General features: G+C 34.5%; 1 protein-coding gene across 3 annotated transcripts in view; it reads left to right on the forward strand.

Annotated features, from left to right (window-relative positions):
• The window catches only part of LOC128222543 (uncharacterized), a 77,959-nt gene that overhangs the window by 39,033 nt on the left and 23,775 nt on the right, over positions 1-15,151 (forward strand). For 2 of the 3 annotated variants that reach the window (XM_052931593.1, XM_052931594.1), the window contains 11 exons: positions 330-467; positions 604-666; positions 1,260-1,432; positions 1,853-1,970; positions 2,185-2,451; positions 4,206-4,265; positions 4,847-5,077; positions 8,081-8,125; positions 8,424-8,627; positions 9,547-9,650; positions 11,607-11,625. In XM_052931593.1, coding sequence (XP_052787553.1) covers positions 330-467; positions 604-666; positions 1,260-1,432; positions 1,853-1,970; positions 2,185-2,451; positions 4,206-4,265; positions 4,847-5,077; positions 8,081-8,125; positions 8,424-8,521 — 1,193 coding nt within the window. In that variant the 3' untranslated portion in view covers positions 8,522-8,627; positions 9,547-9,650; positions 11,607-11,625. Of the gene's footprint in view, positions 1-329; positions 468-603; positions 667-1,259; positions 1,433-1,852; positions 1,971-2,184; positions 2,452-4,205; positions 4,266-4,846; positions 5,078-8,080; positions 8,126-8,423; positions 8,628-9,546; positions 9,651-11,606; positions 11,661-15,151 lie in introns of those variants that run through there. The other variant, XM_052931595.1, reaches the window with a different exon arrangement.

The following is a 15,151-nucleotide window of genomic DNA, read 5'->3' on the forward strand; positions in this document are numbered from 1 at the left end:
CAACACATATGGAAATATCCACCCTTGGACATACGTGTTCCAAACCCATTGACAACACACACGTTAAGTATATGCTTGTATATTTTGATGGCATTAATTCTGGATCTTAATAAGAAGAACAAGCTACATTTCTGCTAACGAGATATATTAGAAGGTTGTTTTAGCGCTCGGTCGCATTCTTTTAACAATTCATGATAAAGTGAAATAATTCATATTTGGTTAAGGTCCATATACAAGTCCATAATAAAATGTTTTAGAAATAAGTTTAAACTCTCCATGTTCGCCAAGGGTATATGCCACGAGAATAATGCATTATGTTTTTTTCTTAGAACCCTTTAAACTGACTGGAGCTGAGGCCACCGATTTTGTATTTGAATTATTGGAGGATGTCAATAAGGAATGTACAGAGATATCAAAACAACAATTGGACATATTTCGTCAACAAATAATATCGGAACACAGTAGAGGTATGATTTGATAGAGATTGGCTACAATGACACCAGTAAAATTAGTAAACAGAGATTCAACTGTACGTTGTGTCAGTATACAGGCAATAAAAGATTGATACAGCAACTATTTCCTTTCACGTTGTTTTGGTTTCAGGAATATTTCAACAGAAAACGGGTGCTGGATGTGACTTTAGCTCCATCTTTAACGCTATGTCAGGTAGATTAATGTTTAATTACAAGTACCGTATCTCTCCCATTAAACGTTTGTCAAAAAAAATCGAGTTATTCGACATTGTTACGATTGGCGATACGGACAATATCAAGTGCTCAACTTTGAAGACAATATGTTTATGCACGAAAAGGTAATGAATATCTTGCAATCAATCTTGTTTAAGAAACCAGTGAGGTTGTCAAGTAATATAACCGTGGGACATACATGAACTCTTTCTTGCGACCTATAATAGACGGACTAAATGTGTTTTTTTATCGAGGAAACCGACTGTTCTTTTATAGACAGAAAAGGCAGACTGAATGATAGACATTAAGACAGACGGACGGACATGCAGATAATATAAGTTAAATGTCGATGTAGGATAAAACAATTAACCAAGCACATTGAATGGTGCATTACTTTAAATACAACACGGCGCCAAAGTATTTATGAGTATTGAAAATATCGAAACTTGTATTTCACTGCAATGAAAATAGCATGAAATTTTACGGAAAGGAAAAAACAACAACAATAAACACGGATAGACAAAATAACAAGTACTTGTATTGAAGCAAATTATAAATAATATTTTCGTTTAGAGTGTCGTCAGTGCTTTACTGTGCAACTGGTACGAAACTATTGCTTGATGAAAGAGGAAATGACTGAAGCAGTTGCAAGACGCATCGCCACCGCATGTTTGACGCCTGCTTATGTAGAAGAACTGGACTATATAAAAAAGCGCAGAGTATATGTTGGGAGCCTTCTTAAACTGGTGTGTTTTATATTGACACTTGAGAACTACTTTTGAGTGTATAACCAAGTATGATTCCTTCTCAGTCTGATAAATCATCGATGATTTAAAAGAAAAGTCATTTTGCTAAAAATACTTTACTTTGGCTCGTCAAGTTATAGATCATGTCTGAAAACAAAATACGTGAATTGAATTATTTTAACATGTTCAATGATTATCGAAAAGCATGATTTTTAATAAAGTGCAACATTTTTACAACTTTTTTATTTTTTATTTTAATATATTAGGTATATATTCTAGATAAAGAATTGGGCATGTTTATGTCTTGCGTTTGGGTACGTACACTTAAATCATTTATATGTTCGATATTATGCTTTCAAGTTAAATACATCATATTCACAAGTTACATCCTATACAAATACTTCATGTGAAAACTTGTAGGTTCTTCGTAGTGGCACCGAGCAAATCGAGAGACGCTTTGTTTCTACGTTGCAACATGAAGAAAAAAATATGGCAAACTCGTTGGAAAATACATCGGTTTCAAAAGACGATATGGCTGGTTGTTATCAGTTTTATTATAATTGTATTAGTATTAGTATAAGTACGAGTATCTGGTATGTTGTACTAATAACGAAACATAATCATGAAAGATTCATCTAATGTTAAGTAAATGCTATTTTAACTATTATAACAAGTTGAACGGTTAAATCAAAATGTTTGCCTTGATGATGTCAATTACAACATGTTCAAAATATTTTTTTGTTCTTTTACAGAGTTTGCAAAGTTACAGATAGAGCGACATGACTATAATATTCAGAATGAAGACCTACCAAGAATGTTTATCGGAAAAATTGAAGTCGAAATTCTCAATGACAATCTCTTTTCTAGTGTGTATTTCAGTTACTCAGAACATACACATATTGAAAACAATATCGGCAAATCGGTTGATTTATTTCTTGATACGATTCGAAAATCCAAAGTTAGTGTTCTTTCTGAATTAGAACTGATCTGCAAGAACAACGGCATCATGTGTGTTTCCGGTAAGTATACATATTAAAACGGTTTAAACGTACTGTGTTGTTTTGACACATTTTTGCATTTAATATTTCACAGATTTATTTAAACAACATGAAAGTTTCCGAATTCTTTTTTTGCTTTTATTGGTAACAATATTTCCTTATATAAGATATCGGTTTTAGTATTCTAATGGTCTTTTGTGTCATGTTTGCAGTTTACAAGGCTCATAGTTCAGTTATTGACTGCTGGGCCTTGCTCCTTGCGCCTTTAAGCAGCCGGGCTCAAAGTTCAATTTATTGACTACTGGGCCTTGCTCCTTGTGCCTTTAAGCAGCCGGGCTCATAGTTCAGAAACTGACTGCTGGACCTCGCTCCTTGCGCCTTTTAGCAGCCGGGTTCATAGTTCATTTATTGACTGCTGGGCCTTGCACCATGTGCCTTTAGGCGGCCAGGCTCATTGTTCATATATTGACTGCTAGGCCTTGCTTCTTGCGCCTTTAAGCAGCTTGGCTCATAGTTCAGGTATTGACTGTTGGGCCTTGCTCTTTGCGCCTTTAGGCAGCCAGATTCATAGTTCAGATTTTGACTTGCTTGGCTTTACTTCTTGCGCATTTAAGCAGCAAGGCTCATATTTTATTTATTGACTACTAGGTCTTGATCATTGCTACTTTCAGCAGCCATGGTCAAATTTCATTTATTGACTGCTGGGCCTTGATCCTTGCGCATTTAAGCAGCCATTGTAATAGTTCAGTTACTGACTACTGGGCCATGCGCATTAAGCCTTTAAGCAGCCACGCTCATTGTTCAGTTAAACACTGTTTGGCATTGCTCATTGCGCCTTTAAGCAACCGAGCTAATTGTATAGTTAATGACTGTTTGGCCTTGCTAAATGCGCCTTTAAGCAGCAATGCGCATAGTTCTGTTATTGACTGCAGGGCCTTGATCCTTGCGCATTTAAGCAGCCATGGTAATAGTTCAGGTATTGACTACTGGGCCATGCGTATTGTGCCTTTACACAGCCAGGCTCATAGTTCTGTTATTTACTGCTGGGCATTGCTCATTGCGCCTTTTAGCAGCTATGCTCATAGTTAAGTTATTGACTACTTGGTATTGCTCATTGCACCTTCACGCAGTCAGGATTATAGTTCAAATACTGGCTGCTGGGCCCTGCTCATTACGCCCTCAAGTTGCCAGGATCATAGTTCAGTTATTGACTGCTGGACCCTGCTCTTTGCGCCTTTAAGCAGCCATTCTCATTGTTTAGTTATCGAATGCATTCCTTTGCTTCTTGCACATTTAAGAACAATGATTATAGTTCAGTTATTGACTAATTGGCCTTGCTAATAGCGCCTTTAAGCAGCCAGGCTCCTAGTTCAGTTATTGGCTGTTGTGCCTTCCTCATTGCGCCTTTAAGCGGCCATGCTCATAGTTCAGGTATTGACTGCTGGGCCTTGTTCCTTGCGCCTTTAAGCTGCCATGCCCATAGTTTAGCTATTGACTACTGTGCCTTGTTCCCTGCGCCTTTAAGCTGCCAGGCTCATAGTTCAGTTATTGACTGCTGGGCCTTGCTCCTTGCGACTTTAAGCGGCCATGCTCATAGTTTAGTTATTGACTTCTGAGGTTTGCTCCTTGTGTATTTAAACGGCTAGACTCATAGTTCATTGGCCTTGCTTCTTGCTATCTTAACATCTAGGCTAAAAATGTACCTGATTGTTGGTCCTTGTAGTTTTAGATGCATAAACGATTAATATAGTGATCTACAAATTCATCAATTTCAGAAACGTTACCTAGTGCTTTTCTACAGGACAGGCCATATATTGAAACGTTGGAGAACATAGGTAAGTGTATAAATGACGTTTTATCATGAAGCTTTATGATGATTACATGGATAATTCAGTCAAGGTATTTTAAATAGAGAATGCAAGGACAATGAACAAAACTCATTAAAAAATAAGGTATGTCGATGTTTGAGCAATACACTGTTAGGACGGGTTATCGTTTTAAAACATAAATATACAGTTAAGCAAGATACTACGAATCCGTGTTTTAAAAGTATATGCTAGTAATAAGTACATAATAAGCGTAACTAAACGTTTTTGGGCTACGTCCTCTTACTGTACCATTCGTCTTTGAAATTAAACTACATCAAGAGAAATCAATGTACCTATGGGATTGTTGTCATTTGTGGTTTATACGATTGCATTTATGTCATAGAGTTTCAAAATGCTATAATTGATGTCTTATGCACAAAATCCATGTCTCTTTATTGACCCTTGTATTTACATGCATTAAATAGTCTAGTATGATTTACACTAAGAATATTGTTAGTAAGATGACCTGTTTCAAATCAGATATATACATTTGATATAATACCTATTAATAATTGATATCCATGTTATCACACTATGCCCATTTTCAGGAATCGAAACCATCGACATGGATGTAGGATCCATCGTTTTGACATTGAAACTGAAGGACGAGAATGCATTTGCAAATCTAAAAGAGAAATGCCTGACTGGCAGCATAGGCGACGTATTGTGTGATCTTTCAAAGGGCGAGAAATTTACCCAATTATTGAAATGTCATTCACAGTGGGACTCGACAAATAAAATGCACAAATTTAAGATGACATTGCATGCGATTGAAGAAGGTAACCTGATCTTATTTACTATATATGTATACATATGTATATATGTTTGTCCGACACAATTAGTTTCAGCTAACCGTGTAAACCTTCAACACATTCATGGTACAAACATTAACTCTACCCACGTTAGTGAATCTGTGACCTCAGAAGTCGCTGACTAAGGCTAGGAATGGCAGAAAAAGGTTAAACTGAAAAAAGCCCTTCTTGCTGTACAGTGTTTAATGTTTAAATATTGTAATAAACTGCATTGTCCTAAATTTATTTTAATATCTTATAATTATGATATAGCTATGCTTACATAGACATGGTCTTATGTATTTATTGATTTAAATGTGCAACACTTTCAGCAGTTTATTTACATAGGAAAATAAGTAAAACCTTTACACGTGATTCCAGTGGTATATTTATTTTAAAAAGATACATATCTGAATGACAAAGTTATTTTACCAAAGCGAAGATGATATTTTATGGATACGGCTGGATGGCAGTATATTATTAAACGAAAATATACACACGATAATGATGTATTTCTCGGTTTATGTTATGTTGGACCAGAGCTAATTTACACGCAGATTTTTTATGACACATTGTTAAAATGTGTAACATTCATTCATAATTGTACGGATGGTCAGTGTAATATTTTATTGTAAGGGTTTTAACTCCGATTTAATTGATTTTGATTTAGGTAATGATTTTTTTATACTACCTGACGAGTATATCACGTACCTTTTGATTGGTCGTTGTGGTGAGGATTCAGGGAATTGGTTTATTCGCTTTTGTATGGTCAAGAGGATGTAGTTTGATGAATCATGAATAATTTATAAATCCAGGTTTAATTATATTACTTCATCTACAGTATTTAATCTGATCTTTGTTTAATTAAGCAAACTTTTTTAAAACAGTGTTAACCTTGACGCTACGTCTATATCACGTGATGAGTATGTAGACAATGATAAGTATGAAGTGTTTCATTCTAGATATAAGTGTTTTAATGATATCTTATAATTGTTTTATGTAATAAGCGCATATAATATATATATATATATATATATATATATATATATATATATATATATATATATATATATATATATATATATATATATATATATATATTGACGAACTCAACTCAATGTCTCGTGTTTGGAATGTAATTGGTCGACGGACGGTGACGTAGATTCTATTATCACAATCTTCTTTCAAGCTTATGAAAGATTATCGATAGCCTTTTTAAAACTACTATGTATCATAATGTTAATAATTCTTACAAAACACAGCCTGGTAATAATCCTTGATTAGGGTCTGATGGATGCTAGCTATTGTGTGAACAAATATCGCAGTTATCCTTCAACTGGAAATATATTGTTATTAGGGTCGATCGGAATACATATGTGCTATAAAGGCCTGCAAGAAAACAAATTTTCTGACGGAACACAAACAATGGAGCAAGACAGACATTATAACGCTTAACTTTACTAAATATTGTTGAAAAAATCAGCTATAAATTCACCAGACATCGCATTGTCGTCTTTTAAAGTGTATTTTAAAGCAGTAAACAATTCAAGTGAGCCATATTTCCAGACTGATGATAATATAATGTATTTAAATGGACGATTTGTACCCTTCCAAATTTATTTTATGTTTAGGAGATTTAATGATGAGATTGGAAACCAGAAATTAATCAAGATCTTAATAGATTAAACTAAGTAAATATGCTGGTCCAGATTGTGTTGTAAATGAGTATTTTATACCTAGACGCATCGTGTTGAACACTTGTTTCCAATCACTATTTAATGTTATTATCAAAACTGGATAATTTCCACAGTCATGATTGGACGGATATTTAGTACTATATTTCCTTTTTTCTTTATTAAATGACATACTTATTACATTACTTAAGTTCACAGACACATTACTGTATTCAAATTGTTTAGATATTAAAAACGACAAGCGTATGCGTACTTGTACGGGTAGATGGTTATTTGAATTATATTCTATTGAAATGGGTTGTCAAGACGATTTTTCTTCCACCTCAGATAATTAGATCCAAATATTTGACCATGCTAGAAAATCGTATCTTGCCCACATGCAAAGTTAAACGAAGTACCCGTAAGGAACTCATTATTTATTGTCATAACACAATTACATTCCTCCATGAAGAACGTTGCTGTAGCATCATGGAAACCGTGTCTTGTGGCAATATTTAAAGTTCTAATTATTCATTTCTCGCTTCAAATAACACCAAAAAAAGTTTTCACGCTTCAGTCAAGAAATATTGCTGCACTATTCTCAGAACTATTAAAAGAACGATTTGACTTTTTACAAACTCTGAATCACTGCGCGCGGGCATATCCATGACAACCAGGACTTATCAAATATCTATACGCACTTTTCTCACTACGCACAAAAGAGTTTCAGCAAAAAAAAAAACATTTTCACTTTATTTTGTTTAACTGAGGTGGAAGAAAAAGCATCTATCATAGTCTCTCGTGTTAGATAGGTTCATCCCAACCCTCGCGCAAGGTGTTCTCGAATTTCGCAAACACCCTACGCTCGAGTTGGGATGATACACTCTCGGCCATGGAATATACTTTTAATCTTTTCGCAAGTTCGGATAGGCACGGGCATGCGAATTTCGAAGAAACTGTTCCGCTTGAGCACACCGATAGTTGTATCTACATAATCACCGTTTAAAGTTTCAAGGGGTCTTCAATGATAAATTATGGAGTTGGTATGATTTTTTTATAAAAAGCATACAGAAATACAGCAGTGAATACAGCAGTGAGAACACTAAGGTTTTTTTATATAAAATAGTGTTACATGTCATTACAATATTTTGTTCATCATATTAATGTATCTATGCTTAAGCCATGCATCAGTTATACAAAATCAATGATGATGGATAAGGTTCACTTTAAATTACTAAATGTTTGAATCTTTTTTCCGATCTCTGAAGTTCAGACCTGTGTTTCAGAGTCTAATTGATACCATTCAAATGCATTTCAGAGGTACATTTTGTTAAAATGAGGATTGAGGGAGGCCTTTTCAAAGGTAAGCGTATGAGTTGAGTAGTGAAACAGTTCATACACATATTCTTATGAAAAAGTACTAATTATATAATAATATGATTGTTTTAATCATGTTTTTGTGGGGGTTTTATAATTAAATTCAAATGAGTTAAACGTAATTATGCATTTGAATTAAAAAATTAGTGCATCTATCAACTGCAAACCTGTATTGTGCGCATTTAAAAGTCTTCGATATCCATATTACTATTTGTGTTGCCCTTTTCGTACAGAATAAGTATTTATTTACATGTTTATAACTGCATGTCCATCTTATATTTTAGATTCTTTTTGCAACGTCAAAACATGCGGAACCGAACATCCTGCCTACATATGCGAAGAACTTGAGATAACGGATGCTTTGCTTGCAACGTTAAAGTAAAAAAACTCGTACCACGTGATATTGAAGACAGATTGCGAATGCTCACGACAAGAAGAGGCAAAATTCATGAGTTACTTAGCAATTACAAAGACATGTACGACGAAAGGTTTGTAATGATTTTCGATAGAGTACTATTTAACAGGCTATCATGAAGTTAAACTGTTTGTCTATCGTTTAAAATGTTTTTTTGTCAGTAAGAATTAGGCTAGAAATTATGTGTGAAGTTAAATTAAATGTAGTAGCGTATAATGCACAGTCATGTTAATGTTCTATATAAACTAGAGAGGACAACATGTTGTACGGTTCAGCAACAGTCATGCAAAAGTCCCATACGGGATATATATTTATCAATACAGTCAAAGTTTATTGTTCACCAGTGGGAGAAATTTCACTTTAAAAAAAAATATATATCGACTGGTGCGGATATGTACGGATGTTTCCAATATGTGTGCGCATGTGCACTGATTGTATTTGCCGTGGCTGCGGACCTCTTGTAAAACGATGGCTTTTAAACTGAGTGATAAATATTATCTCTAGATCCAGTTACAAAATGTGTACTTCATCATGTTAAACTATAACGTATATGCTATACACGGAAATCAAAATGGGTTGAATCAAGAGTGCAGTGAATTTTATCTCGGTTTTTAAATGCGTATATGTCTGGTGGTTAATTGATTATTAACATTTCTTAATAGACCGCAATACTGGAATTATTCGATGTTTGGTCTAAAAATTTCATAAATGGTCTATGTTTGGCAAATTGCTGTCTAACATACGATTATAGGAAATCACCTGTCCAATGATATATTCATAAGAGACTATTGTTTATATTATTGTTGAAATCTGAACCTTATGTACTGGTATTCCGAATCATGGAAAGGATTTTTGATTCATACGCATTCTATGCTAGGAGGCATTACTAGTGTGTTGTAAATTAACAGTTTCAATCGAATTAGGATCTTACATGGTATAAGTGCATGAACAGGACTACTCCTCTAGAATGTATTTGCATTAATGTGTTTCAGGTTTCAAACGCTTGCTACGAACATAAAACATGTACGGAAATCTCGCAGCAAGGAAGCCTATCCTGTGAACATATTTGATGGAGAGTTTGTCTATACCATTTGCGGTAAGTTCAACAATGCAGATTCTACAAGGGGCGTTCAGTTTGCAAAGCGACTGAAACCATGTCATTGTTAATAATTAAGACAAATGTAAAAAAAATGTTTGACACTCAGAACATTTCAAAATCATTGGCAATTCTGTAAAATAATTTTAAAGATTTCGTGTGAAACATTAAACACCACCGCATTTAATACGAATACAGGGTAATGCTTCAAAATGCATGTGTTTTCAGTAAAAAGAAAACCGTGTATTTTAAATGTAGATACAGCAGTTTAATGTTTATTAATCAGTTTGTTTACTAGCACTTTGTATCAAATCTTCAAAAAGCATATTGAATAAAAATTGTACAAATGCCACATGACAACAAAGTGAGTACGATAGTTCGATACAAATCAATGTGTAAAGTTTATCGGCATATTTTTGAATTTAGTTCTCGAAATCTAGTTAAAACCCGCATTGTACTACTGATTCGTCGACTGTTAATGAATTTTAAGTATGTCTGTGTTGTTTTGTACGTTACTTTTATACAGGGTCTTCGTGAGATTTTTGTCTGCTGAGTTTGTCCCTGTTTATAGTAGGAAAACACAACCTCGACAATATCTGTTAAATATAAAAATAACATCTGTAAAAACTGTTTGTTGTCGATATTTATTTGTATATATATATAAACATGTGTTAATCTCAAATTTGGTGAGGAAGTCTATAGCAAATGTTACATTCAATTTTTGAATACATAATCATGCATCCAATTAACTGAGAAAAAATAGGCATTATTCTATCATCTTTTTACACTCTTTGCATGATACCATGACATCGCATCAACGCAACGACAAATTTAAATTCACCCTCGACAGACATTAACAGCTGCTGGTAAATGTCTGGGGAGACTCGACTTGTAATGTTTTAAGTCCTGCATACTGAAACATTTTCTTAACCTAAAAAATAAATATATAAACTGCACTTTTACATGAAGCGATATTCTTGTCAAATTTGATGCCTTCAAGTTTGTTTTTTTTAATTTACGATATTAACAAACATACTACAATGAAATACAATACGTTACAACACATACCACAATTACCACAAAGTTAAATGCAAAGTTAAGTATCATATATATTAATATGTGTTGTATGTTAAAAAACTGCTAAATAAAATATTGCGCACAAAATGAAAAGCAAACATGTTTGCCAGCGCTAGACGCGTCAAAAAATAATTACAGAAAAATGATATGTATATGATTAGAAGAAATTGTTCATTTTCTATAATGAACATTTGCAAACGGATTATATTTGCCTACGGAATTCAAACAATAAGTTGATGATATGTGTAGTTCATCATCATTATAAATCACTTTGTATACATATTTCCTTCTTTTTTGAAACAACCCGTAGCAAATCTTGCTGTCAATATGTTAACGAAAGCACCTTTACATTGCAACTTAGCACGAAATACTGTTGTTGGCCGTCAATCATATAACTGACACACCAAAATGCCTTAAATATCAGTATCATATTGAGTGCTGACTGGCAGTTAACATGAAGCAGTTGTATCACGTTAACTTCAATGACTCGCATAAAACAATGCCACTGTTCAAGTCTTCAAAACCTCGAAAGTCTAATTTCATGTGAAAACAGTTAAAATATGCTCAAATAATACAGACATGACTTTTGTAAGATTATCAAATATGTGGTGTAAATGTACTTTACCTTTAACCTACTACGAACAATAATCGCACCCACAACAAAAGGTGTTATGATTATACAAGAGATTATATGCAATTTACGACACCATTCCGCGAGGTATTGAGATTACACAAGCGCTTTAGAGCGAGTGCATGGTTTCAGTCGTGATGGACTCGATGGTTGCGGGTGACGTCATTGTAACTGATTTATTCTTATGCGTAATCGAAATGTTAAGATCCTGGTGAAAATGATATAAAACTAAAACATTTAAATTTCAGATGGAAAGTTCACACGAATAAATCACATGAGAGGCGCTTGGTTATTCCAACAAGGTAACGTAGGTTTATATTATACTTAATTCATTTTCAAGTGTAGCTCTCCATCCATTGAAAGGAATTAAAGATTATGTTTAGTACAATTAGCACGTTAAATTCAATTTCTTACCCCAGATAATCACATATAATTAACAATTTATTGTGCACCGTGTGCATTTGTGCACTATTGCTGTAATAATTCAAAGTAAATGCTATAACGTGTAACCGTGCTTAAAGGTTATTCAGAGGGAAGAATAACGTGTTTCCGTGCTAATGGATCATTTCAAAGAACAGCAATATTTTATATTACGTAAAACAGAAAAAAACAACATTCTCTCATTTCTTATAAGTAGTTCTAAAAATTTGGCCAGGCTGGAAATTCTTATCTTGCCCACATGCACATATAAAACAAGTACTCGTATGAAACTCCTTTTTAAAGTAATCAAACTATTACCTCCCTTGTTCCCTTTTTAAATTCACATGTCTCTAGCATCAGAGAAACCTTGTCTTGTTGAACTATTTAAACCCAATTTAATTATTTTTCGCTCCAAATGGCACCATAAAAATGTTCGCACTGCTTTCAAGAAATAATGCTGCACTCTCTTATGAACTATTTTAAGAACGATTTGACTATTTACATAATCAGATTCGCTCCGCGCATATCCAGGACAGCCATGACCTATCACATATATATTTACGCAAATTATTTTTTCTACCGACAAAAGTGTTCCAGCGAAAAAAATAAATATATATTTTGTTAACTGAGGTGGGGGAAAAGGCATCTACCATAGTGGCTCTTGTAAGATAGATTCAACCCTCGCGCAGCGTGTTCTTCGAAAACTTGGTAAACCTCGTTTCCGCTAAACATCATACGCACGGGTTGGGAGGAACCTATTTTTACTCCCAGCCATAAAGGATTTTATAATCTCCCACGTAAATAACAAATTCTTGTCAAAACTGCCTTTCTCACTGTTAAGTTCAAAATGATAAGAAGAACATTATTGCGATTTAATGGAGATTCAAACATTTTGATTCAACTAAAAACAAAACAAATCCGACTTCTGCTCATACGTTGGACCTAATAATGTTCATCTAAAAAAAATATAGTATGTGTATTACTTTTCAAGCAACAATGCTGTACTCTTTCTTTAAAGTTCGCTCTGAACCATCATCAACAATCAAACTGAACTCATAAAGTCCAAATAACATTCGCCATAAACCATAACCCTTTGAATCGATTTGAGGTTGCTTTTCTATTATCCTTATTTATGTAACAAGCGACTATAGCCCTTACAAATTTGTTTCCTGTTAATGTCATAAAGGTGTCGAATTGAAACGATTCCAAAGGGTCCTAGTGTAAAAATGAAACTATAAACCAGCTACACCGTACGGAGTTTACAACGTCTGCTACTCTTTTAAAGGAGTTCTAGCGACCCAAGCTATATATGAGGGTTGAGGAACACTACTAAAAGGCATATACGTGCTTCGAAAGTTAAGAATACCAGTTTTATCGGTAATCAATGTTCCTCGCCATTCCAAACCCTCATATTACTGCATTTTCTTGGTCCTCAATGTTCGACGGTCAGCCAAACGTTTTGTTTCCATTTGATGTTTCTTAGAGTGCGTTGATTATGTCCGCGTTCATTAGCTGCACTTTGGCTTTACATCGCCGTGACGCCAACTTAATGTGTTCTGAAACGTCATAAGTACCATAGGATAGTAGTGACTTACTGTAATTCCCTTTCATTTATACATCGAAAAAGAACTGGCGATATAGAATGAGATATAATCCGGATGCGATGCCCTGACCCTTTTTTCTAAGGCACCTCTTCTTTCTATAACATTCCCGGTGTAAAGCATCGATACACGGTGCAAAACTGTTATGAGTTTAATCAGTATTGAGTAATCCCAATTTCCGAGTACTATCCTCTAATGCCGAGCGGCAGACAAGGGACTACAGTTATCATTTTGTAGCCGGGTTTGGCATGAGCTCGGGACATATAGCATCCGAAACGAATATTAAGCCATTATATACCTAACCATGTGTTTATGATGTTATAAGTCCACACCAAATTAATATATCGTTATTCGGATTTTGGCCCAAAATGGGCGAACAAGCGAAAAAAATAAATATAATTTTGTCAGTTTTCATTTAATCCGAAGCGAGCGAAGAGCGAAAATATTATTGTCCTTATAATCAATATACAAGGGAAAGATTGTTCAATATAACTCCCCTTCAACACATATAAATGCAATCTTGAACTTAACCTCTAATGGACATTTGGAAAATGTCGGAGTACATTCGTTTTATTCTTCCGCGTTTAGTACAAACATTATATGGATAAATCAAATTTCTGCTTTATTTAAAACGTATTTTGATATGGCGATCATTCATAATAAAAAATAACCCTTCTTTTGGGAAAAAGGCATTATCAAACATCAGACTAGATATACATCTAAATTTCTAGATTAAGTTTTTTTTTTTAATTATCACAGGAAATGCAGGGCATGTGCTAATCAAAACAAAAAAAGAACAAGGGTATGAGCAGATAACTTTTATGGTCAATGCTTTTATGCACAAGCCAGCTGTATATGGCTCCCCTTAGTCCGGAATAGCGGGGCCTTAACTTCCGGTCCATCCAACTTTTGGTAAAATGCCCGACCTGCAGGAACAAACTGCAGGTAAATTGCCCCGGAATACCTAGGTAAGGCTAATTCCCTGCTATTTCCGGAGTGAAAACAAAGTTTTGCATTCACTAGGCGCTGCGGGGCCAACCTGGAAGGCTAAAACATGGCCCATTGCCCCTCTGTCCCTGGTATACCCCTGGACCGGGGCGAGGGGTGGGGGTAGTAGTTACAATTGACTGGTGCATTTTAATCCCGGATTATGCAGCAAAAGAAAAATAACCTTAAAGTTTATAAAGTTAGGCTTACCTATTGTTTGGTCTTTCCAGACCAGTGTTTATACCGCTATTTGTGAAAAAGATATTCGTTCAAAACTGTTTTTTTGTCAGAATTTGGTAAAAATGAGCTTGATACATCAAGTTGGACCAAATGATGACTCATGTTCATGTTAAGTTTAGCTTTCATCTTCATTATCGTCGTAATTAGGTAAGTTTTTGGTCACTTGTATAATGACTTGAGTCAAATAATACTTTGTTGATCATTCCGATTTCCACCCAAAACGAGTCAATATCGACGCAATATTATCGCTACCAATCACAGACACACATGCTTTGTTGCATAATTATTGCTTAATTAATGATACTTTAGTGCGTGAGACGATGAACAATCATTTCAAGCATGCTCAAAACATATTTATTGTCAAAAATAAGATTTAATTCCCAAAATTCCAGACACATTGTTTATAACCGAAGAAGCCATTTTGATTGAATTTATTAAAACCACTGCTAAACCGATCGATATTACAGTATAAAACACCACTCATCGGTTAACCCTCTTTACAGAAACACGTAAACTAATTGATTATTTTTCAGCCTTAAAAAAGG

The sequence above is a fragment of the Mya arenaria genome, chromosome 16 (assembly GCF_026914265.1).
Source record: "Mya arenaria isolate MELC-2E11 chromosome 16, ASM2691426v1".
Taxonomy (NCBI): Eukaryota; Metazoa; Mollusca; class Bivalvia; order Myida; family Myidae; genus Mya; species Mya arenaria.